Source organism: Symphodus melops (assembly GCF_947650265.1).
Source record: "Symphodus melops genome assembly, chromosome: 5".
NCBI classification, from domain to species: Eukaryota; Metazoa; Chordata; class Actinopteri; order Labriformes; family Labridae; genus Symphodus; species Symphodus melops.
Window position 1 is genome coordinate 10,075,583 of NC_136695.1, and position 23,861 is coordinate 10,099,443.

At 40.5% G+C, this 23,861-nt stretch overlaps 1 protein-coding gene across 1 annotated transcript in view; it reads left to right on the top strand.

Moving 5' to 3' along the window:
* Positions 1 to 23,861, top strand: part of LOC306823381 (neuroendocrine convertase 1-like) — a 149,668-nt gene that overhangs the window by 74,995 nt on the left and 50,812 nt on the right. Inside the window, exons 8-13 of the mRNA XM_079342864.1 lie at positions 14,299 to 14,336; positions 15,170 to 15,249; positions 16,944 to 17,032; positions 20,769 to 20,941; positions 21,536 to 21,751; positions 22,478 to 22,581. Of these exons, the coding sequence (XP_079198990.1) occupies positions 14,299 to 14,336; positions 15,170 to 15,249; positions 16,944 to 17,032; positions 20,769 to 20,941; positions 21,536 to 21,751; positions 22,478 to 22,581 (700 nt within the window). The remainder of the gene's footprint in view (positions 1 to 14,298; positions 14,337 to 15,169; positions 15,250 to 16,943; positions 17,033 to 20,768; positions 20,942 to 21,535; positions 21,752 to 22,477; positions 22,582 to 23,861) is intronic.

The following is a 23,861-nucleotide window of genomic DNA, read 5'->3' on the forward strand; positions in this document are numbered from 1 at the left end:
GTCCTCCACCAGCTTCGGTCCTCATTTGAATTTCCCCATTCAAAATAAACTGAAATGGGTGTTAAACACTTTGGCAGAACATTTACAATGATGTTTGTATTGTCATAACATCTTGATGTGTTTTTTTATAAACTGTAGATGAATCCCTCTTAGCGTATAACAATATTTAACAAGATGACATATTCTTTGTTTTAAGAAGCCGTTCCAAAAATGGGAAACCGGAAGAGCACGAGGAAGACTGTGGATAAATAGACTTTTGTTTTGATCCAAGAGGAACCATATTCTCACTGCTGTCTCTCACTAAGAACAGAACAGAGTAATGTCTGATACAAAGTTGGTCAGCCCTATTTTATTAATTGAACTAGCACAGACAAGGTGCTTCTGTTTTTGTTCTTGTGCACTGGCTGTCCTGTTTTGCTTAAGGCTGGTTCACAGCAGGATAATTATGTTGATTTTGGCCCCGATTCTTCCCCTCTGATAATCTTAAGGACGCCCCGGTCATTGTAAAAATGATCTTGTAAGATAATCCTGCCGTGTGCGGTGTGTTAGGACCGCTCTCATCTGCTCGAAAGGACGTCGGGACCGCTCTGATCTGAAATTTGGGGATATTCAACATGTCGGATTGTTTTGGCCCGATTTCTCATCGTGTGTTGTGTTCCCCCGCGGGGAAAACGAGCACGAGCCTGTTGACTGTGACGCGTAGCCAATCAGAAAGCGAGGTGACGTTGGGAGCACGCGGGGAATCCAAAAATCAAATCGAGAGGTTTTTTGAGATTTCCCGTCGGATTGGTGGACGTTCGGTGAAATTGGTTTGTGTGTGGTGTGTTGATGTTGCTGTGTGGCCGCACACCACACACTTTACGATCCAAACTGCGATACCTCTGATTTATCGCCACGTGTGGTCTCTAAGGCTTGGAAAATTGGCCAACAATTTTAAAATCCTGCCGCGTGAACCATGCATTAGCTGAACAGCCAGTAAGACAGATTTCTCTCACCAACCCGCGCAGCGACTGCCAACTCCGATTCAACATGTGGAATGGGCCGTCCGCTTTGAGGACTTTAGCCTTCATACATGAGGTGCATGCAATATCCACTACGCCACGGCTGCCCTGTTGTATTTTGAATATAATGAACAAAACAGGAAAACATATCAATGCATTATTTTGTCTCTTTTGTCAATTTTGACCTTTGTACTTTGTTCCTGCTCACGTTGTAAATCTTGGGTATGAGGGCAAATGAAGTGAGTGAGTGGGAAAATCAAGGACTGAATGTGAATGAGATACTCCCCAGATGTATGATAATAATTTGCAATAATAATTTAACACTCGCATAGAAAGCATTGAATGAGACACTGAGCTAAATATTTGTGGTATTCTGTGCCTTTTTCATTGCCTAGTGAGAATGATACACAGTTTGCCAGTTAAAATACTATATGTGTGTGTGTGTGTGTGTGTGTGTGTGTGTGTGTGTGTGTGTGTGTGTGTGTGTATATATATATATCCCCAGAAAGCGGAGCAGCTAATCTTTTCAGCTTGCCTTTTAAATGACCATTTTACATGTCTTTCAGGGAAAAAGAGAAGAACATAACATGTTTAATGACGAATAAGTCACAACTATCATACCAGCCCTCTGCTGTCTTAAATTAGTGTTTTTATTCCAGCTTTGGTACCAGGAAACAGCATTGTAAATGGGTTTACTATCATGTGTTCCACAGCCTGGTTAAATCAAAACTGCAATAACAGCTAGATCATAAGAAGTTGATTTATTTAGTTTCTTTCTTTAATTACAGATTCTTAGTGTTTTCAGCAAATATATCTCAAGAAACTGATGCACCCCGAGGACTGCCTTAATATTTTATATCATATATTTGAGTTCATTCACTGGCATTTTTTTTTGGTAATCAGCAGTTTAACGTCTACATTTCATACATTTTTTTTACTGAAATCATGTAGTTTAAAACAAGTGTTTGGGACATTTCTTCTGTTGTTGTTGATTTTTTTCATTTATATCTGCATATCTGTCTGTATTTTATACTTAACTATCTATAGCTCTGTATGTGTGTTAGTGTGTGTGAATGTGTGTTAGAATGAGAGTTAATTATGTGGAACAGAAGAGCATCACTAGCTTTGAAGAGGGGAGAACTGAGCTGTACATTATTGATGAATGACACACATTGCAGACAGTCACAAACACACATGCACGCTCATATGCACATGCACTATTGGTCTCAAACAACCACAGAAATGCTCATGCAGAAATGCTAACACACACACAATTACTGTATTTATTGGCAGTGATCCTTCCACCAGCCTTAGAGTATTACTCAGTGGTTGCTGACATACTTTCAGTACCTGCTATACATTAAGGCTTCCTTCTCTGATCCATATGGGACTGTCATTGGCCCTGCACTCTACATTATTTAGCAGATGGAGTATTTGATCCCACCACATGAGCTGATCTCAGACCATCATTAATGTGGAATTTGGCTGGATCCAGTGTATGCTTCCATTGCTGTATAACTCACACAACATCATGCATGCACTGGCTCACAAACAGATTATGCATGTTTTTAAGATCTTCTTTAAATTAATCATACAATGTGTTCATTTCCTCACTCTTATTGTGCTGGTTTAGTTGTAGTTGCAAACAAATTTTCTTTTTAACAAGTTTCACTTGAACTGCTCTTTTTGAGACACTCACTTGAAGATTATGTCTAATTATTTTGAACTTTAAGAAATAGTGTAACTGATTTCCATCACTTGAGTAAGTAATATAGCTGAAAGATGTTAAAAAAAGAAGACCCAAGATCTGATCCATTTTCATCTATAAGGTTTATTTTTTAAGTTAGATCGATTTCTTAAAAAAATGTGCAAATCTGCCAGATACATTTTTACTTGAAATTCCTTCAGGTTTGTATTTTAAGAAGCCCAAGTCATTTAAGTGTCTTTAAATGTCTGGATTCAATTATTTTTCTATCAACATTCTCCTGTTTTCTCCCCGGCTCTATATTCTCCTTTCAAAATGTTATTTCAAACATGCACAGATCAGTGAGTAGTGTTCAGTTTTGGTTTAAAACCCACTTTATGCATTAGATGTTGGTTGTTGCAAAAAGTTAATAAAACCATAATACTTCTCCTGCCCAAAATCAGTCAACACACAAAGTCAGCCCCTAGATAGATGACATGGATGAAAATTAAGTTTGTTGAGTTTTTGTTTTTGACTGCAAAATCAACTCAGTAGTTGTCGACTTCACTAATGTCTAAAATGACAGCTGACTAAAATTCTGAAGCAGAGCTAAGGTGTCTTCCTAAGATTAGCTTGGCATCAGTTGTGTATGGAAAACAAATATTAGCTCAGTGATTTCATTTCTATTATTGAAATGCGAGGGTGTTTTTCTCTGCTTTACATGTCTTAAATGCCCTCCTGACTTTTTATCGACAGACACAAAAATTTCTAATGGAATGTTTTATTCTGGTCCTAGAAAAAGGAAAATGAACTCAGATGCTCCAAACACTTACTCTTTGTCGTGTTGGTCTGAAATGGTAGCTTTTTTCTTCAGTTCAATAGCTTCTCGCCCAGTCTGTACAGTCTGGGGACACATTGTTTTTTTTATGGAGGCATATTATTGTTTTATTGGGGTCAAGGGTCAAGCACGTACGCTCTAGGCTCTGGCTTCAAATCGATTCTGTATTGAACAGCCCAAGGAGCGAAAATATTGATTAATGAATATGCATAAATCTTATGTCACACAACATCTCTCACACAAAAAACACACGCACACACACAAGCATACAGATTCATAAACATAAAAAACAAAATCACACGAGTTTGTATCCACATGGGGCAGAGACTAAAGGTTATGCACGCTCACTCATTGCCACATGCTGAGACATTAATACACATTCTATTGAAGCCCATAGAAATGGCAGTATGCATGTGTGTATCCCTGTATTTGTGGTTACAGACCTTTTTCAGCTCATGTACAGACAGTGAGAGACTCAATGGATCATACTGCTGCTTTTGACCTTTTACCTTCAGTAGACAGTTGACCTTTAGGAACTTTTGCCTTCCTCACTCACCAACATTTAGCTTTTTGCGAAAAAAACAAAAACACATGGCTCACATCTCCAAATGACTCTTTAAACAACACTGTGATGATTCAAATGTAATTGATTTCCCATCTTTGATAATTAGTATCGCATTAATAGTGATAACCCTGGAACAATGATTGGTTATGTATCTTGCCTCTGACGTTCACATGAACTTTTCCATGCGGGATCGAGGTTCAGACACCACTCTTCTCAGTGTAACACACAGCTTGTATTTCCAATATTCTGGAAATTAGAAAAGTAGATAAACTACAGTTTAGAGCAAAAAAAAAAAAACAGTAGTTCAGGCAGAGGCTCAACAGTTGAGTTTGAGCAGCCAGATGGGATCATCCATTTAACTCAGTTGGCACCGTGAAGTATCTGCTGCACAGACGCAAGCTGACTAGTGTCTATTTGATGTAACACATCCATCAAAGTGTTATTCTATCATACCTTTCATGCTGTCTTTAACGAAGTAACTCCCTGACACCCAGAGTTAGTTCATTCCTGAAAACAAGGATGACATGAAAAACATAATGAAAGCAGAATAAATGCTTCACTCATGTACTGTAACGGTTTGTGCAAAGTTTACCATTTTGACTGAGGCAGATTTTCACCTCGACAGTGAATATTATCTGCTTTATCCGCGTTTTTATGTGCATTCCTTTTTTTCTCTAAATGCTGTAAAAGGTATTTTTGTACTTCACAAGGTCTAACACAGATAACAGCAGGAGATGAAGCAAACTCTCTCAGGGTGATATGATCCTTAAATCCTTCACCCTCAGGTGTAGCCTTTTCCCCCATAGCAAGGACAAAATCCCTCTCCACCTCTTGTGTCTTCTCACTTCCGATCAGAATGACGACATCACATATGTGTGCCTGTGTATGTGTTACACAACTATGTAGTGTAGCTCCTCTTGACTTGAAAAAAAGAGAGCGACTTCTGAGGTCCCTGTGGTGCGTCTGAAGTCCTCTAAGCTGCTGACCTCCTCACACCCAGAGCTGCCCGTGGGATGAGATGCCTTTGGACTCTCTCTCTCTCTCTCTCTCTCTCTCTCTCTCCCTCTCTCTCTCTCTGCCCTTTTGTTTCAAGACTGAAGCATTGTGGAGGGTATTTAATACCTCTCACTCTCTCTGTCTTTTGCTCTTTTTATCGCCCGTCTATCTCTCTCTTTCTCTTGCAGTCACCCATCACACAAAACCTGGGTGACATGGCCAGTCCTGGGTTGCTATGGTGACAATCCCACTGGTATGGTGGTAGTGGCGATGGCAGCATCCAACGGGTTTGTGAGTGTGTACTTGCAATTATTTTTCTGCGTGCTCAGGGGTGTGGGTTGCCAAGTGGCGATGTGTGTGTGCTGTTACTGCCCATGTGTGAAAGTGTTTATAGGTGGCTTTTTCTCTCTATGTACGTCGTGATTTTATGTGCAGGCGTGTGTGTAATGTGGCCTCCTGCAGATGTTCTCTGGCCCAAGTGCCTCCTGCCAGCTGCTCCGCCCCCAGAACACACACACACACACTCTTAATTAAGAGCCCTGTGCCATGGTGGGCGACTCAATGGGGGCACGGTGGCACACACAGCACACATGCGCTCTCACACAAGAATGGCTCGAGACAGTGCGTCTACTTGCCATTCTCCTGTGTGTGGGTGTGTGTTGGGAGATGATCAGCTGGTGTTGCCCTTGAAGCCCTGTGGTCAGGATAGTGGTGGAGCTGGTAGGTAAACAAGGAGCTAATCAGGACTGTGTGTCTAATCCACACTCTCCAGCGAGCACCACAGGCAGGGCTACTGACACCATCACACTCTCTCCTTCTGTTCAGCAGGCGATGAGACGAAGGGGAAGGAGTGGGGGACAGCAGGAAGAGGAAGATGAGTAGGAGAAACAGTTACGACTTAGTTGAAGATGGGGGGGGGGGGGGGAAGAGATTGGAGGAGGTAGGAGGTGGAACTGCTAAAATAGACTGAGGAAGTTGTGGGGATGTTGAGATAGTTCACGAGCGAAGGTCGATCCAACTCAGAAAGGAGGAGGAACAATCGTGCAACGGCAAAAACACACTGGCTCTATGATGTCTTTTTTTATTGGATTGTTCATTCACCAGTGGATTTAAGATATTTCAGAATCAGAATTGTTTTTTAATGCCAAGTAGATTCACCTATACAAGGAATTGGTCTTGGTGCAAAAACAATTAACAACTTAAATAAAATAGAATATAATACATGTGGACAGACTTCAGTGCATTCATTCAAATGACGGACCTGAACAATATAAGAGGCACAACGATTGGTCATCAAGCAAAATAGTTAAACCTGTCTCAACCTTTGTTGGAATACAAATGAATATGCAAGAAGAAACACTGTTGATGGCTAAATATGTGTAAGCACACATAACTTTGTTAACTGACCAATAATCCTCCTGGTGACACTGGTGTCACAGCCACAGATAAAAAAGTCCTAAATGTCCTGGTCTTAGGGATGGTATGAGTCATATTGTGCATGAATATTTCATGAAAGACGTGCTATGAAAAGTTATACACATGTATATACAGTACATAAAACCTTAAAATATGTACAGGTTTAAAACATTTTTAATGATGCAGTTTTTATTTAGTTGAGATACATTTTTTACATGCTTTTTAATCCCTGAGGGAAATCTTGGTTTACAGGCTGTTATTAAGCCAAATTGCTTCTCACACACATGGGCCTGAAATACACACAGGGCCTGTGGACATGCATTAACCGTGGGATGTCAGAGTGGGGCTGCTACACATTGCTATGGAGGGAATGGCATGTTGCTCAAGGGCACCTCGGCAGTACTCAGGAAGGGCCCCGGCACCTCTCAATATTTTGGACAGCTTGCCTACAAACTGACCAACTGCCACCATACTGTAGTGACATAATATTTAACTATTCAATCAACATATAGTGATGGTTTGGTGAGAGATACAGAGTGGATGGTTTTAGGTGGAAGGATGTAAAAGGAGCTGAGGTGATGGAAAGTCTGGCTATATACCTATACCTACAGTAACACATTATTTGCTGTATCAAGTATTTAATAAAGATGACTGAAGAATTTGCAAATATAGCTTAAAAAAATAAAGAACAAGCTTTTTTCAAACACTTTTTTTTGATGAACTAAATGGTGTCTTTGGATGTATTTAATGTATTTTTAAAACATCCACCACAACTGTACCGGCTCCACTGGGTGAGGTCTCCTGAATTGTGCCACAGAAATTTTTAAATGTTTAACACACACTGTTTTTAACTGATCATCCGTTTGTTTCCCTCAGTACAGTATGTTCTTCTGTTTCTGCCCTCAGTCCCTCTTCTTTAATGTTAGTTTTACTCTCAGCCCGATTTACTGTCACTTTGTCCTACGGCTCTTTGTGTTTCTTTTTATCTCTTCCTCATTCTGTGTTTCTCTCTGGTCTCTTTTTAACCTCACTCATCCCTCTAATTCTTCTGCTCTGTCTCCATCATTGTCTCTTCTTTAACTCTCTCCCTCTCTCTCTCTCTCTCTCTCTCTCTCTCTCTCTCTCTCTCCCTCTCTCTCTCTCTCTCTCTCTCTTTCTCTCTCTCTCTCTCTCTCTCTCTCTCTCTCTCCCTCTTTCGTTCTGTCATCTCCACTCCTCTTCTTCCTAACACACCCGGCCACGACAGAACACCACAGATAGTTAATAATTCTCTAATTTCCGCTCTTCACGGCATGGAGAAGGTGTCGCAGATAACTTGATTTATCAGACGGCTATTAGAATGTGAATCAGGGGTATTAAAGCAATGGACATTAACGTGCACATTGTTTAAACAACGCCACGAGACTAATGGATTTCAAAATGAATTTGTCAACACCAGTCTCTGTGAATATAATTAGTCAAATGAGAGCAAAGCAGTGGAGGAGACCAGAGAAGGAGTTTAGCAGGCAGAAAAAAGAATCCGTACTTGTTGCGGCAGGGGGATCAACTGTTTGTTTCTGATGATTTCTGAAAGCAAACCTATTACTAGCATGTCTCGAAACATCACCAAAAGAAGGCCAAACAACACAAATCTTTTGCAAATGAAACTTGGCACTTCAAACAATTTAAAATATTGTCAAAAATATAATTCTGAAACCATTACATAAATAGACAATTCAAAAAACACCTAAGTGCTCAGTGTCAATCGCCTCCAATTCATGTTACAAATTGGACTCCCTTATCTGGAGACATTTGAAAGGTTATGTGTTTAATATACTACATATGAACAGTAGTCGGTAGTTAAATAAATATAATCACGTTCTATTTCAAAATGCCAAAAACACACAAAAAACACAATTATGTGTACATTTAAAAGCTATTACAGAAGTGTACGTTTTACAAAAGACAGTAACAGCCATGAGCCATTAAAGGGATACTTCACCCATTTGCATGAAGCTGTGTATCAATAGAAACATGGTAGTAGTGTTGAATGGTCATGAATCCAGCCCTCATTTTGCTGAGAAAAATATGTTTTTCTTTGCTTGAAAGTTTTCTTCATGTGATGCAATATGACGCTTTTTGCATCACATGAAGAAAACTTCCAACTGACCATTCAACACAACTACCATGTTTCTAATGATACAAAGCTTCATGCAAATGGGTGAAGTATCCCTTTAAGTATTGTATTTAATGGCAACAATAGGATTAGACTTTTGACTAGGGATGTAAAGATTAATCACAAGGCAGTTAAAAACCTTTTTTTAAACTACAGAGGGCGATATCTATTTCCTGCTTCTCTTGCTTGATGTCCTTCATCACTCGCGTGAGCGCCAGTAGCTGTTGCACAGAGTCGGTTGGTCGTAACAAGAAGGCGTTATCATGGCAGCCACGGAGAAAGATTTTGAAATTGAGGAAGCACAACCATGCAGAAGCATTTTGGTCTTCCTTCCCAAGACAGAAAATGAAAGAGGTGAGAAGATATAGACAACAGACTAAAACATAGAAGCATAGATATTCAATTGTACTTGCATGAAATTGAATTGTTTTAATCAAGAATATGCTGAAATACATTTTTCCCAACTATATGTAAGTTCCCTTTTTTAAGGCCAACCTCCAATGTTGTAAATTCCAGGTTTATTCCGTTTTTTTTCCCATAAATTCCTATGGAAAGTTTCCAACTTTCTAAATTCCCGGGATTTTGCAACCTTATTGACAAGTTCATGACTTTTTGATCTTGTAAGAACTGCAGTCATAGTGTAACCAGGATGTACTGGAGCAAACTGTTGAAGAGGTTGGCACATGAACTAGAGGTTGTGTTTATTGACCACTAAATACACAAACTGAAAATGATTGTCCAAAACTAGATGGAGAAACAAATTTGGAACTGAAAAAGATGTGTGCAAGACTTATTTATTGGACACAACCCTGAAGTTATTTTGTGATCTTTTTTTAATGAACATATGATCTCTACCTCCAAATTAATGTGTAAGTTAATTTGATGTAATCGTGTCTTGAAATGCAATTGTTTTGGCCTCCCTGCTTCAGTTATATGATTCAATCATTTGCTGCACTGTTGCCAGGGTAGTTAGTCGTACAGTCTTTTCTCACTTCCTTCCTGTGGCTCTACTGTATGTCTACCCTCCTTGGATCACTATCTGTGTATGTAGGCGGGTGGTACTTTACAGATTTGCACTTGACTAACAAGAATTGTCAAATCATTTTCACTGACTGAAAATGTTTAACTTTTATGTAAAACTTTGATTATCAATTTCAGAGGTAATAAGAGTGAGGTTATCGCTGAAAGCACACCGAACCCACACAAGGGAAAATAAAGATATTTCTCTAAAGTGGAAATCTCCATTGAAGGATGTGTTCTGGTTTGTGACCAACTTAAGGGCCAACACACACACACACACACAAACACACACACACACACATTTCCTCTGCCACCTCCAGCTTTGTGTCTGGGTCCACCTCAGAAGGAGAGCTGGCCGCTGGGCAGACGGGGCAGCGGGGTGTGGTGAGGGGGCAGTGGATGCGTGCCGCTTGAATACTAATGTCCCACTTTAGAAGTCAACCTCTTTTCCATCCCCACCTCCCCTCTGAGCTGTCCCTGTCTCTCTTTGCATCTTATCCTTGCTGTCATTTCCCTTCAGTCTCCTCTTATCTGCCTCCTTTCATTTTTCATTTTATCTTTTTTTTTTCCTCACCTCCCCCCACCACTCAGTGAACAGTTCCCTTTCTCCTCTCCTCTTCTTCCTCCAACTTGTCTTCTTCTTTTCACTCATGTCCTCTTCTTTTCTCCCTGTGCCAGGCTTTCCATCACCCACGCTACTTCTACATCCTTCCATCTCAAACCTTCCACCCTGTATCACTCATCAAACTGCCCCCCCCCCCCCCCCACCACCACCACCACCACCACCAAGATCTCTCTTTGCCATTCACTTTTTTAACACACACACAGACACACACATCCTTGACAAAGCCAGCTAATTACAAGCAAGTGTCCACTCCAGCCCTTCTTAAATACCGAGCTGATTAATGAGACGGAGGTGTAGGGCCAGGAAGTCTCACCCTTGGCGGGTGGTGATACACACCCCTGTCTCTCTGCAGCTCTCTCTCACACACACGTACACCTTTCCTTTTCTGTTCACACTTGCAAATGAAATTCTCAGCAGTGTACAGCTTTGTTACAGAAATATCGGTCTCAGTTTTCTATGTGATTTCACTTCTCCCTCATGTGTCTCAGCCCTCTTCCTCCACCTGTCAGTGACAGGCAGCCTGTTGACTTCTGCCTTTTTTTCTGTACAGTAACTCCTGATGAGGAGAGCTAAGCGGCGGGAGCCAGCTGGGGGGCCTCAGGTGTAGCGGGGGCCTCCTCTGAAGTGATGTCGGCTCATTTTCTCAGCAGCGGCTCAGGCACGACTCAGCGTCGGCTCAAAATGGCCTCCGACACATCTCTGTGTCTGATTTTGTGTGTGTGTTTGACCCTGAGGACCAGCGTGAATGCTGCCGGAGCAAGGAGATAGAGTGCAGCTGCTGCCACTGAATGCTGACACACATGCAGAGCAGCAAACGCAGGCACACACGCACCTGCACAATCACAATCTAGAAGGGGGCAGCCAGGTTCAAAGCATTTGTATTCATGGAAGGTTTTGCATTGGCTCCACCACCTACAGTGTTTCATCTAACTGTGGGACGTGGCTTTCTACTTTCACACTCAGAAGACCTTGGACTGTGTTGGAGTGTGTTTATAGCTGTATATGGCATTATGTTGCTACCTGAGTGAATGCACCAGACTTGCTTCTTTTTCCACTCATCTCAGCCTTATAAATACTTGATGTCAGTGTATTTTGATGCTCAAGTTGACTCTTTTGACACATACTGTAGGCTCTGGGCATACATGCTAATGCTGTGCATGTGTCAATCCTGATTCAAATACACATCTGTGCACACAGCTGTCAAACCAGTGAGACCTCGATTGTTACTCGGATCATATGACAGCAACATACCACTTAACATTTCCACTAGAAAATATATTTGTAAAAATTATTGACGAACTGCTAAATGAATTTGTTAATTTTGACAAATTCCTTTCTGGATTTTGCTCACACACACATTTACACAAAATTGTGTCTCGTCGAGCTTCAAATTTACTTTTTTTTTTTTTTTTTTTTTTAAAGTTTTGTTTTCGGCCTTTTTGCCTTTATTGATAGAGGAGGACAGTGGATAGAGTCGGAAAGGGGGAGAGAGAGTGGGGAGAGACATGCGGGAGATGGGCCACAGGCCGGACGCGAACCCGGGCCACCCGCGCGCGAGGACTGAGCCTCAATACATGGGGTCGCGCGCACTGCCGCTGCGCCACCGGCGACCCCCAAATTTACTTTTGAGTGAACATGTGTTCAATACAAATTCTGACTTTTAATACACTTTTTTTGATTATGTCCCCTGTCCTGCACACTAATGCACATGCATTATAACTGGCCATGGTAACCTGCATCTCTCTGCTACTTAGTATGAAAGGTCCTGTATAGACCATTTGCCATGACTGTGACTGTTGACTGTTAGTGATTGTTTGTTTTTGTCAGCTTCTTACACACACACACCTAGAAACACAAGAGCATGTGAGAGTGTTAAGGTATATTTGTATTATTCAGTTGCATTATAAATAAGCTCTTTATACAGCTGAAATGCATCCCTTTCTTAAAACCACTTTTATTCTATATTCAGGTGAAAAACTTTGAATTTATAAAGGCTAACAAGTTGTCCCTCATTATTGTGAGATCAAATGCATGCACTCAGCTACATTTTTTTGTACCCAAAAAAGATTTTTTTAAAATGTATTTATTCTGGCTGAACCATATCTAAAAATCATTTTATCTTGTTTTTAACCAACAGATTAATTTAGATTTAATGTCGTTAAAGTGTTTAGAGCATGAAAGTAAAACAGATCAGCTTAAGGTTAAGTTTAAAATAAGTTGGGTTTCTTTGCAATGTATAACACTTTAATCTCATAAACACCATATGAAGACCTCGTGTGTACCAAAACAGCTGTATTACCCACACTTTAAACAAGAACACAGAAAATCTGTTCAGCATCCTGACTTTGCCATGTGTTCAATCACCAATTCAACTTGGCTTGGACGAGAAGGAAAGTTGGCCAGAGAGTGCTTTCTCGAAACATCAACACATTGGTTCCCAAGTGGAATAGTCTCAATAACATGAAGCTTCTTTTTTCCCCTTTTTTCTTTTACATTACTACAGATGCAAAAAACAAAAAAAACACACACACAAAAGGAAGTAGTTTAATCACTTCATCTAAGTGGCACTTTCTCAATTTGCTTTTTATGCACCCTTCCCCTGATGATATTGGCTGTGAAAAAAGTGTTAAGGCATACAACTTTAATTCATCATAAAATTCAGTAGTGCTAACAAACTTATAAGTGGGTGTACTTGCAGCTTAGTGTGGCATCTATTAGCGCAGTAGTGCTGTGTTTGTTTGAAATGTACCTGTTTCCCAAGCCATTTGTTTTGAACATAATGTTCACTGAGTGCTTGTTTTGAGTTGAAGCTCACCGCTGGCATTTAAAAAAACCTGATTGGTTACACCATGTGTCAGAAGTTAGCATGGCTGTCGACAGTCTTCATGCGCCATCATTGGAGATATCAGTGACAACAACTGCATCACTGATTTGGGATTAAGGTTTATTAATTCTGGGAAAAACAAGGTTACAATACTTTCTTTGAATAACCAAATTAAATCAACTCACCAGCAACACAAGAAATGTTTCTGCTGCTGGATGAAGTTGAGAATGGAACATCAATAGTAATGTATGAGAACAATGCAGTTTGACCTGGCGTGGCCATGCACAGCATGGCACGGCACGGCATGGCATGGCAGGTTCCAATGAGGCTTCTCCAACCCAGGGCTCCATCCCGCCTGAGCTGAGCACAATCAGGCCTTAACGGCAAAACCGCCTGCAGGTTTCCATGACAACCCGGAGGCACTGTGAGCTTGGGACAAAGGCTGGCGGGTCCCGTGTGTGTGTGTGATTGAGAAAGAGAGAGTGAGTGAGTGATGTGTAGCGGAGCAGGCGCGGCCCTCCTGGGGCCCTCATTCGTTTGTCTCTCGCTGAGACCACAGGAGCCCTGATGCAGCAGAGATGGAGGAGGTGTAGGAGGTGGTGGTGGGGGTAGTTTGGGTGAGGAGAGGGGTAGGATTGGGAGGGGGTAGGCAACTGATGTGGAGAGCGAGGATAATAAAAACATGCAGGAAAAGGTATCAAGTAAAGAAAGGGGGAAAAGTGAAGAATTGTGGTTGTACATATTCTTTCTGGCCGTATTCTTTCTTTCACTAATCCATTAGTAATGTGCAAAAACTCAAACAGCAAAGCCTGAAACTTGACTAAAGTTGCTTTAGAAATTAGACTCTGCTGGTACAGTTTGGCAAATTAATTACACCAATTAGTAAGGCACTCAAAAACTCTGAAGTTTTAATGACCTGTCTACCACACTGCAAGCTCAAATGACTGAAAATAACCCCTATTTGGCTTCCATGAAAATAACGAAATGATCATTAACTTAGGTATGGTCTCATTTCATGTCACCTGACCATCAAAATGAAGTTATTTTGAATTTATTTTTCTGAACACAACAAAAGAAATTAATTCATGTTGCTACCTATATTAAACTTTCAACGTCATGATTTGTTTTTGGCATGCTAACAACATATTGTCTTTTTTTTTTTTTTCATTTTAAGGTATAGATCACACAAACAAGGACCTGAAGAAAAACTTTGTAAGTGGACTTTCCTTTTTTTTCTTCATTTTTTACAAACACAGATGTCTAACAAATCTTGTTTGAAGTGGGTACTAATATCTTGTTGTTGAAGAAAACTCAAGGTAATTTATCTTATATAGTTTCTGATTCAGCTGTCGTGTTATAAGATTAGAGTTTTCCATCAGTTCTGTTTGGTTGTACAAGCATACTGTATGGGGATTTTTATTGGACTGAATGTTGTCTATTGATCTTCTCTTAAATGTCCAACATTTTTATTACTTAAAAATTACCTGAGATAATCGATTTTTTTTATCAAGTGATGAAGCTGTTTGATTCTGTTAGGTTGGTGTTAGTCTGACTATCCATAAAGCATATGTGGAGTGGCACTGTTGTTTGCTCATGTCTTGTCATATATAATCCTATAGGCAGTTCGAAGCAAACAGGCCAACTTGTACTTTGTCAGAGCAGATTGTCTGGCAAGGATAAGCCTGGCTGGAGAGAGAGAGCGAGAGAGATACATAATTGCTCTTGTACTGTTTGCTGCCAAGACATCCTCCCCCAGTTATGCCTATATAAACTGGCAAACAAGTCATTCAAACATGTTCACTTTTATGAGGCAGGAATAAGCCACAGCGACACTCATATAGTCTCAGCTACAGTCTCAGGCATCTCGTCAGTGACAGCGATTGCCGTCAGTCAGAAGAAAAATGTTGACAGACTCATTCAAGTGCCTGTTTCAAGAGTTTTCCATGGGATTCCTTCGCTTCCTGTCTTGTCACTCGGCTGTTTCCAGATGAGAGAAACATGATGTCACTAAGTATTTAATTTGTTTTTTTCTTTCGGCTTTACAGGAGGCCCTCGCCAGTTTTGACCTGTGTGCTTCGCACGGTCTGTCTCATGATCCCATGCCTGTCAGGAATGAGGAGAATAGGTAATATCAGTTTTATTATAACAATATTGTCAGGCTATTTGAATTAAATAAAAATAAAAACACCCCTGAAAAATGACGTAATGTTAAAGAAAACGCGGAAGTAGCGGACACAGCAACAAAGTCGGCTATATGTCGATGCTATAACTAGAACATTTCCTTTATATCAATGTTAGGTGTAGTTCAACGGAATTGCACTATCAACAAAAGATTGGAGAACAACATACTGGTGAAGAGAAAACGTACTGCAGGCGTTTAATTACCTGCATAGGTTTTAGTTGTCACACATTTAAATTATATACACTGTGCAGCAGTCACACTATATAAATTTCACTTCCTGCACTGGCTTGAGCTGATAATATCTCTGGATAATATCCTGCTGCATTCTAACAACAGCCTACTCGGACTTGCTGCAAAAAAAAAGAACAGGAGACACTTCAGGGGAAGTCCCAGCGAACACATACAACTCCAACAAGAAATATCAGGAGTCTGCAAGTTTGAGAGCCCTAAAATAAAACAGTGGATTAAACTTCTGTTGTTACATAAGCAGAACTAGGTCAAGGAGTATTTCATTGTTTTATCGGTTATATGTTAAATAAATAAAAAATATGTATTCATGATGTCTTTCTCTTTGTAGATCCTCATTGGTTGACTATGTTAGAGTACTGGATAATGATCCGGATCTTTATCGGATTCAGTTGGTTTTCGAGCCACACAGCCAATATAGAGCGTTATATTTACAACACATTAATTATTTTATATCCCAAAGTCATTTTTCTCTTAGCATTTATATTAGAAACAGTGTATTTGTAAAAAAAAAAGAAACAATCAAACATAAATGACGCTCTGCTGTGGTTGTTTCTAATGTAAGTTTTAGCCAAACAGTTGCAATGGGGAAAAAAGCTATTACTAAGTATTCTACACTGTAACATACGATAGCTTGTGTTCCTTTATTTACATGTCTTGTTGAAATGGATCATCAAATAAGGACGTTGCTTGTTTTCATGCTTTCCTGGGAATCATTTTTAATCAAAATAAAAATGATGCCCAATATTCACAAGGTTTCCTTTTAAAAAATAGACAGCTAAAAATATTGAGTTCTGCAACATTTTTCAATGAATTTATTGAGATAACAGTGGCTTAATTACCAAACCTGTTATCCATTAGATGATAGACTATAAAATGAAATGTCTTCTTGTGTCTAGCTCTGTCTAACATTCTGTAATACATTGTTCCAAATATTATTAACCACATGCTGTATCTAGCACTGTCATCATCGTAAACAGTCGACTGTGCCATGTGAGAACTAAAAGCTCAACATGCTCAGAAATAATAAATAAATAAGCACGAGGTGGGATCTAGTGCATGATCTATAAACCATATGAATAATATGGAACTCGAAATATCGAAAAATTTATAAAATATCAAATACATTGCAAAAATTTACCTAGGCTATGTGTCAAATATAGTAAAACCATGACAATGTTTTCATTGCTGTGTGTGAAAACTGCTTTTGTGTAAGAAATCAGCAGCAGAACAATGTCCTTGGTTGGAGGGTTTGTCTTTACCAACCTAAACATCAGAATGCTACTTTTGTAATTCTCCTAATTTGTGGCATGATCAGGTCAGCACATTCAAAAACAGAGAAGTCTGCATATTCAAATCAAGGCTAACATCCTGCTCCCCCTCTGTTTCAGCCACGGTACCCGGTGTGCAGGGGAAGTTGCCATGGAGGCCAACAACTCCTACTGCGGTGTGGGCATTGCCTTCAATGCCAGAATCGGAGGTGAGGAAACAATGCACCCTCATCTAGACAGTGGGTGGCAGTGCATTGTGGGTGTATTGCAATGGCCAAGACTGTGACATGGCATTTTCAAAAACACTCACACAGTATAATTCTTACAAAGTAGTTCCTCTTGTGGGAGAAAATGATTATTGTGAAGTCACTTATTTCCATCTGTTTGTGCTATATAGCAGCTTTACTGGACTCAATGTATGCAGAACAAATGCTTAATATATGAACATTATTGTCTTATAGTTGTTCATTTAGAAATAAACAATTCCAACTTTTATTTTTACCATGATTATATAGCAGTGACTCAACCATGTCACCACCTATTTAACATGTCAGGCTTGGTTTTAGTTAGTTTAGTTATTTGTTTGTTTACAATAACTTGGTATTACCTATCAAACATTACAAACACAAGGGGCTAACTCTGTATGCTATAGCTTGTCAGCTGTAAGAATTCTGAAATTGTTGCCGAAAATGCTAGACAATATTTGATGTTTCATTGTATGTCGTGCTCTGTTTCAATCAAAGCCAGTCACACTAAGTTTGAGTGTTAGAGTGCTGTTGAAAAATGCCCCATCAGTTGGAAGAGTTGGTCACCCCAGCTCCTGCAGTAACATGTCCTACATTATGTGTCCATTGGCAAAAGACTCAACCCCAAGCTGCTCCTGCTGGTTCGTCTGCAGCGTGAATGTGTATGAATGGGATTAGTTACTTCTGATGGTCACTTTACATTGCAACCTCTGCCATCAGTGGGTGAATGTGCAGGTGTGAACAGAGCAGACTGCACAGTGGCTGGTTTCTATTGAGCCATGCTGACCCTATTTAACAGCTCTGTTTTTAGTGGGAGCTGTGGTAATGGCCTTTTTTAGTGTTGGCTGTAACACCTGCAAAGGATGAAAGAACAGACTACATAAGAAAGCCCATTTTTGGTGTTGTGAAATTAAAGATTTTATACAGTGCACTAAAGGTGCTATAAAACACAAGTTAATGAGCAATGCATGATGTGTTTCAGTTTGAAAGTGTCCCCCAGCACTAAGAATCGTAACCCTCCAAACCAATCTCATCCTATGGTGTCCTCAGTGTGAAACCTGGAGTACGAATAGAGGAATCCCCGGGCTGAACTCTGCCCTGTGATCTTTAACTCTTGACCCTCTGTCATTTGTCAGAGGTTGATGAGAGCTGGAGCAGAATTGATGAAAAATACAAAATAAGAAAATAAATTGTGAAGCAAGACCCGGAATCCTATTCCACAGTTAGTTTTAATTTGACCTTCCTGTGTCTCTTTTATCCCGACTCATAAACAGAGTCTAGCACACAGGAGATGAAGGAGCAGGAACCAAATGAAAGATGCATGTTGAACCACTGAGCGCTGCAGAGACCTGTGCTTATTGTCTGACACAATGGACTGATGAGGCGCTACGTTCTCTGACTGATTCTAAATGAAAAACTTTAAAAAGCTCAGAGAATTGATTTTGTCCCATTAGAATTTGTTTGTCTTAACAGGCAACATTAAGTGAATGGTATTCAAGAGAAGGAAGACAATAAAGACTAAATTATTTGTTCAATGGATGCCTTTTAATTTGAAACACATGTTATTGCATTGCATACAGATCAGCAGAGAAATATGTAAAAATGCTTCAAACATTGTTCTTGAATTGATTGTGTGTTTGTGTGTGTGTGTGTGTGTGTGTGTGTGTGTGTGTGTATTATAGAATAAAAAGTGAAATTTATAAAGCACATTTTATTACAGGTAAGCTCAATGTGCTTCACATGGCTGTGACATGCCAGGTCACACTCACCCATTCTCACCACATTCACATACTGATGGCATCGGCTGCTATGTAAAACGCCCATCAGTACTCAGTAATCACATTCACAGGCCACTAACAGAGCAATTTGGGGTTCAGTGTCTTGCCCTAGGAAACTTTATCATGTGACTCCAGGAGCTGGAGTTGGACCCTTCATTTGAGGGTCGACCAACTTTACTCTATCACTGGGCCACAGCGGCCCCTAATGATCTGCTCTTGTAGCTTTAAAATGATATAATATGACTGAGGGACACCTCAAGTTCTCTCACACAAATTCAAGTTTTTACATTTCAGTCTTCATTTCTGCTAGCTATGCCTTTATTAGACACGCGCATCTGACCTGTATGCCAGGATTTGAAGAACAGCTTGGCCTGTTAAATACTTTCAAGAGGAGAAGGTCAGTGTCCCACAGTTCTCAATATGGTTCTGGCTGTGTTGACTCAAAAATGTTTGGCACGACTGGTGCATTAGATCATCCAGATGAATGCTCTATCAAGAGTTACTAGCTGGTTTTAACAGCTGGCGTACATCTTTCCTGGACGTTGTTTTGGCGCTCTCAATGAACACACTCACAACATCCCAAAGCTGTCATTATGGCTTAATTAATCATGATCGGAAGTTTAATTTGATCTGATTTTATAAACTTTCCCCTAATTATGGTGTGGAGGTTCATACCACTGTCTTCTGTTGTAAGACAAACTTCAAACATATAATCTTTGTTGCTTTGCACAGACTTTAACTACCAGCAAAGACTGACGCTCAGGTGAATTACACTGAACTTTCCTTCTAAATGAGTCAAAGCAGAACATCAGCAGCTTCACTGTAGTGTTGCTGTCTGTTGTGTTATCTTTCATTTAGAGCACAAGTATCACACTTTTGGCTGTTGCTCTCTGTTGTTGTGCCAAGTGGGTTTGCTTCCCAGTAAAAGGTGCTGCAGCCTGAACCTCTGCCTCTTTTTGCTACAATTGTACAACTGACAAAATATTATGTGTCATCCATTACTCCACAAGTGTATTAAGGTGCATGGAGAAAATACCACCTCAGCTCTCTCTCACAGCTGCTACATTACCAAAAATTGAGGACAAATTATACCTTGCATGGCAGCTTAAGCTGTGGTTGCTGTAGTTATTTTGCAACATGACTTTGTTTGATTTCTGTTTCCATTTATTTTAAATGTGTTAGTCATTTTCAATTTCAATCAATTACTGAAAGGATCTGTTTCTAACACACACATCCCACTTTCCTCTCCAGGTAAATGATAAGCATTGTACAAAGCTTAACGTGTAGGATAGCCCTAACCAAGCAACAAACACTTTTTACTATTAACAACAAAATAAAGATTCAAGTAATTGTACACATATATTTTATAGATGATATTCTTTGGTTTCTGCTACCTTTTTATGTAGATTTATTTTGAAGTATCCTTGATAAAGCTTGACATTTTAATTTAAACGACAAAAAATCAGAAACATGCAGCGGCATAAAAATCTGGCAAAATCAGAGATAGAGGGCAGACATTGATAGAATTCTTACAGCGTCAGAAAGCAGATAATGAGATCACAGATCAGACATAAAAACAGATAACTGAGGAAACAGGAAGAAACAGAAGAAGATTTTTTTTTTTAAAAAGGCAGTAATGACACTCAAACACCAATACTTGAGAAATCAGGCAAAGAAAACATGAAGACACCAGAAACTGACTGCACGAGAGGCCAGTTTATGTGAGTGTAATTGATGTATTTGCATGGAAAATATCGCAAACACATTTTTTATTTCAACTGTATGTACCTGGGAAATCACATCTATGTATGCAAAATGAAGAAACAGAACCTTCATGTCTGTAAGAAACCACAGAAAATAATCAGTGTTAAATTTTTTCCCAAGCCTCCAGTCGAATCTGAACTATTTCTTAATCCATCCAGGTATCCGCTTGTTGGCCGGCTCTGTCACTGATGCCATGGAGGCCACAGCACTGACCTTCAACATCCACTTCATCGACATCTACGTCTGCAGTTGGGGCCCGCGGGACGATGGGGCAGAGATGGACGGGCCTCACAGCCTGACAGCAAAAGCCCTTTGGCTAGGAACCCACAAGGCATGGCTTTTATTATCAAATTCACACTGCTGTCTGTCAGATGGAAAGCTGACATCCACACTGTCAGTGGCGCAGACACTAAAAGGACAAAATGTTCTATCAATGGTTTAATATGTGCTTGCCTATTTAAATGGTTTACGATATTACTCTCCCTACAAGGTGATTTTGAAGGAGAGGAGTTTTGGAAAATTTGAAAATAGGTTGCAAATGCAAACTGCATTTTAAAAAATATGCCAAAGGAGGGTCAGTGTCACTGAAAGCTTTGGACAACACTTACAGAGCTTCTCCTAACAACATCAAGTTTTCAGCAAGCGGCAACTCCAAGATTATGATAAATCTCTCTTACAGTAGTCAAACAACTGCAGTCCATCAAGGAGAGGGATCGTCCTTGCGTACCATTAATAACTCCACACACTAAACGAGCCCAACAAGAAAGTGTTTCTTTAAGCTTGCGATTCAGTACCTCAGCTCAGGTTTATATATTTTGAAACATACTTTTTTTGTGATACTCAAAATACTCAGCTCACCGCTAGATGGAAACATTCTATATGAATCACACGGCTCGCTTTGATGCCTCTGTTCATCTGTTTTCAGGGCAGAGGTGGAAAGGGCAGCATCTTTGTGTGGGCGGCAGGTAATGGTGGAATGATGAGTGACCACTGCGGTGCAGACGGCTATGTTAACTCCATCTACAATATTGCCATCGGCGCTGTCTCCCAAATGGGGCAGCCCACGTACTTTGGTGAGCCATGCCCCGGTGTGATGGCCGTCACTCTGACAGGGGCCGGTGTGGGATCCTCACTACCTCTGGTAAGTGTGTATATACCACCTAAAACATCTAACAACAGTGTTTATCATTAATGAGGTCTTATGTGTGTGTTTATGTCAGTGTGTGTGTGTGTGTGTGTGTGTGCGTGTGTGTGTGTGTGCGTGCAAGCAGCCCTGTACTTTGGCTCCTGTTAGCTGCGAGAAGCCTGTTAAAGAGCAGCCACTGGTGTGATATTTATAGAGGCCTGCCAAACGACCTAGGTGACTTCTGGGCATGCACACACACAGACACACAGAAGCAAACGAGTGTTAATTGGAGGTAAAGCGTGGCTGTAGCAGAAGAGAAAGAGAGAGGAAGAAGCAGAGGTGTTGATGGCGGAGGTAGCAGCGAAAAGCCAGGAGGAAACTCCAAGGCTACAGAAACAAGAGGCCAATTTTATCAGTGTGATATAAACCTTGTCTCAGATTTCCTGCCCTTTACCACCTCACATTAGGAGGTGGTCAGGCTAGACGCAAGTAGGGTTTTAATTATCATCACTGTAAAACCGTGCATGTGTTCCAATAGAGATAAAAAATTCATACTAGCTGCAAGTATGGGAACTTAACTGGCTGGATTTGCTACAAAGCTGCATTCTTTTCCAAAAGCCTCCCACAGAAAAACATTTCACAGAAGGAGTTGGAAGGAACAGCTTACATGCATCCATCTTTTCACTTAATGTACTGATTCTACTTCTACATTATTGCATCTTTGGTCTGCTCTCTCATCAGGTCACTGTGACCAACATGGGTGATGGCTGTGTCACACACTTTCAAGGAACATCCAGTGCTGCTCCGATTGCTGCTGGGATTCTGGCACTCGTCTTAGAAGTAAAGTGAGTGACTACCAGCCCAGTATTACGGCACACCAGCTACTCCCTTACAATAAATGATGTTGAAATCTGAAGGTACTCAGTTGTTGTTCTGAAATGTAACTTTTTGAATCTCGAACAATTACTTAACTTTAAATTATCGATCAGTTGAAAAACATGTCAGCCTCACTAAAAAGACTGTTGACAGAGCAGTTGTGGCTCAGTTGGTAGAATCGGTCGTCGCCTAACTGGAAGGTCGGGGCTTCAATTCCCAGCTTCAGCAGCAACATGTCCAGTGTGTCCTTGGACTTAACCCCAAATTTCTCCCGCTAATTCATTGGTGGCTTATAATGTGTATGAATTGGATTAGTTATTTCTGGTGGTCTCCCCTTCATAACAACCTCTGCCATCAATGGGTGTGAATGGATAGGTGTCACCTGTCGTGTAAAAGTGGTTTGAGTTGTCAGGCTAGAAAAGTGCTGTATAAGCTCAAAGCCAATTACCGTTTACAGAGGATTTTTACATTCTTATTTTGCACCTTTAATGTGTAAATTGTCACTCCTCCATCTTTCACCTTTGCAATGTATGTTCTTAAGTTCCTCCTTAGGTGTGAATCATCTCTGCTAGTTTTCCCCTTCCTTCTGTGTCTTTGTTGATCTGCAAATATATCTCCTCTCTTTCTTTTCTCTCTCCTTTGTCTGATTTGCCACTTTCTACCATTTCCAAAGCCCGCTTTTTCTTCATCCCTCTTAACTCACCAGCTGTCGTGTGGCCTCGGGCCTAGTGTTTTGTGGTGGTATCAGCGGCGTCTACGCCTCCTTCATGTTATGGATGGTACTAGAGGCCAGCTTTACTGCTCCAGCTGCCATGCCACAGCGTCTCAGTCTCAGTCGCTTGGCTGTAAAATGGAGCGCGGGTCCCCTGGGCGAGGCGACTCCCAGGACATTACTGTTAAAGGCTTTGTCGTGACCCGCTGCCACTGACTAAACTATATATCACCTCTCCCACTGCATTCAGCAGTATTCTGCTCACGTCTTTATGGAGCAAGGGTCCCTCTCTCTGTCTGTATATCTTTCTCACACACACACTCTCTCGCTTCTCTGTTTCACACACTTGCTCATTCTGTGTCTCACTTTTTCTCCCCACATGTCACACAATCACACTCACTCTTATATTCTGTCATTCTTTCTCTCTTTCTCTCTTTCTCTCTTTCTCTCTCTCTCTCTCTCTCTCTCTCTCTCTCTCTCTCTCTCTCTCTCTCTCTCTCTCTCTCTCTCTCTCTCTCTCTCTCTCTCTCTCTCTCT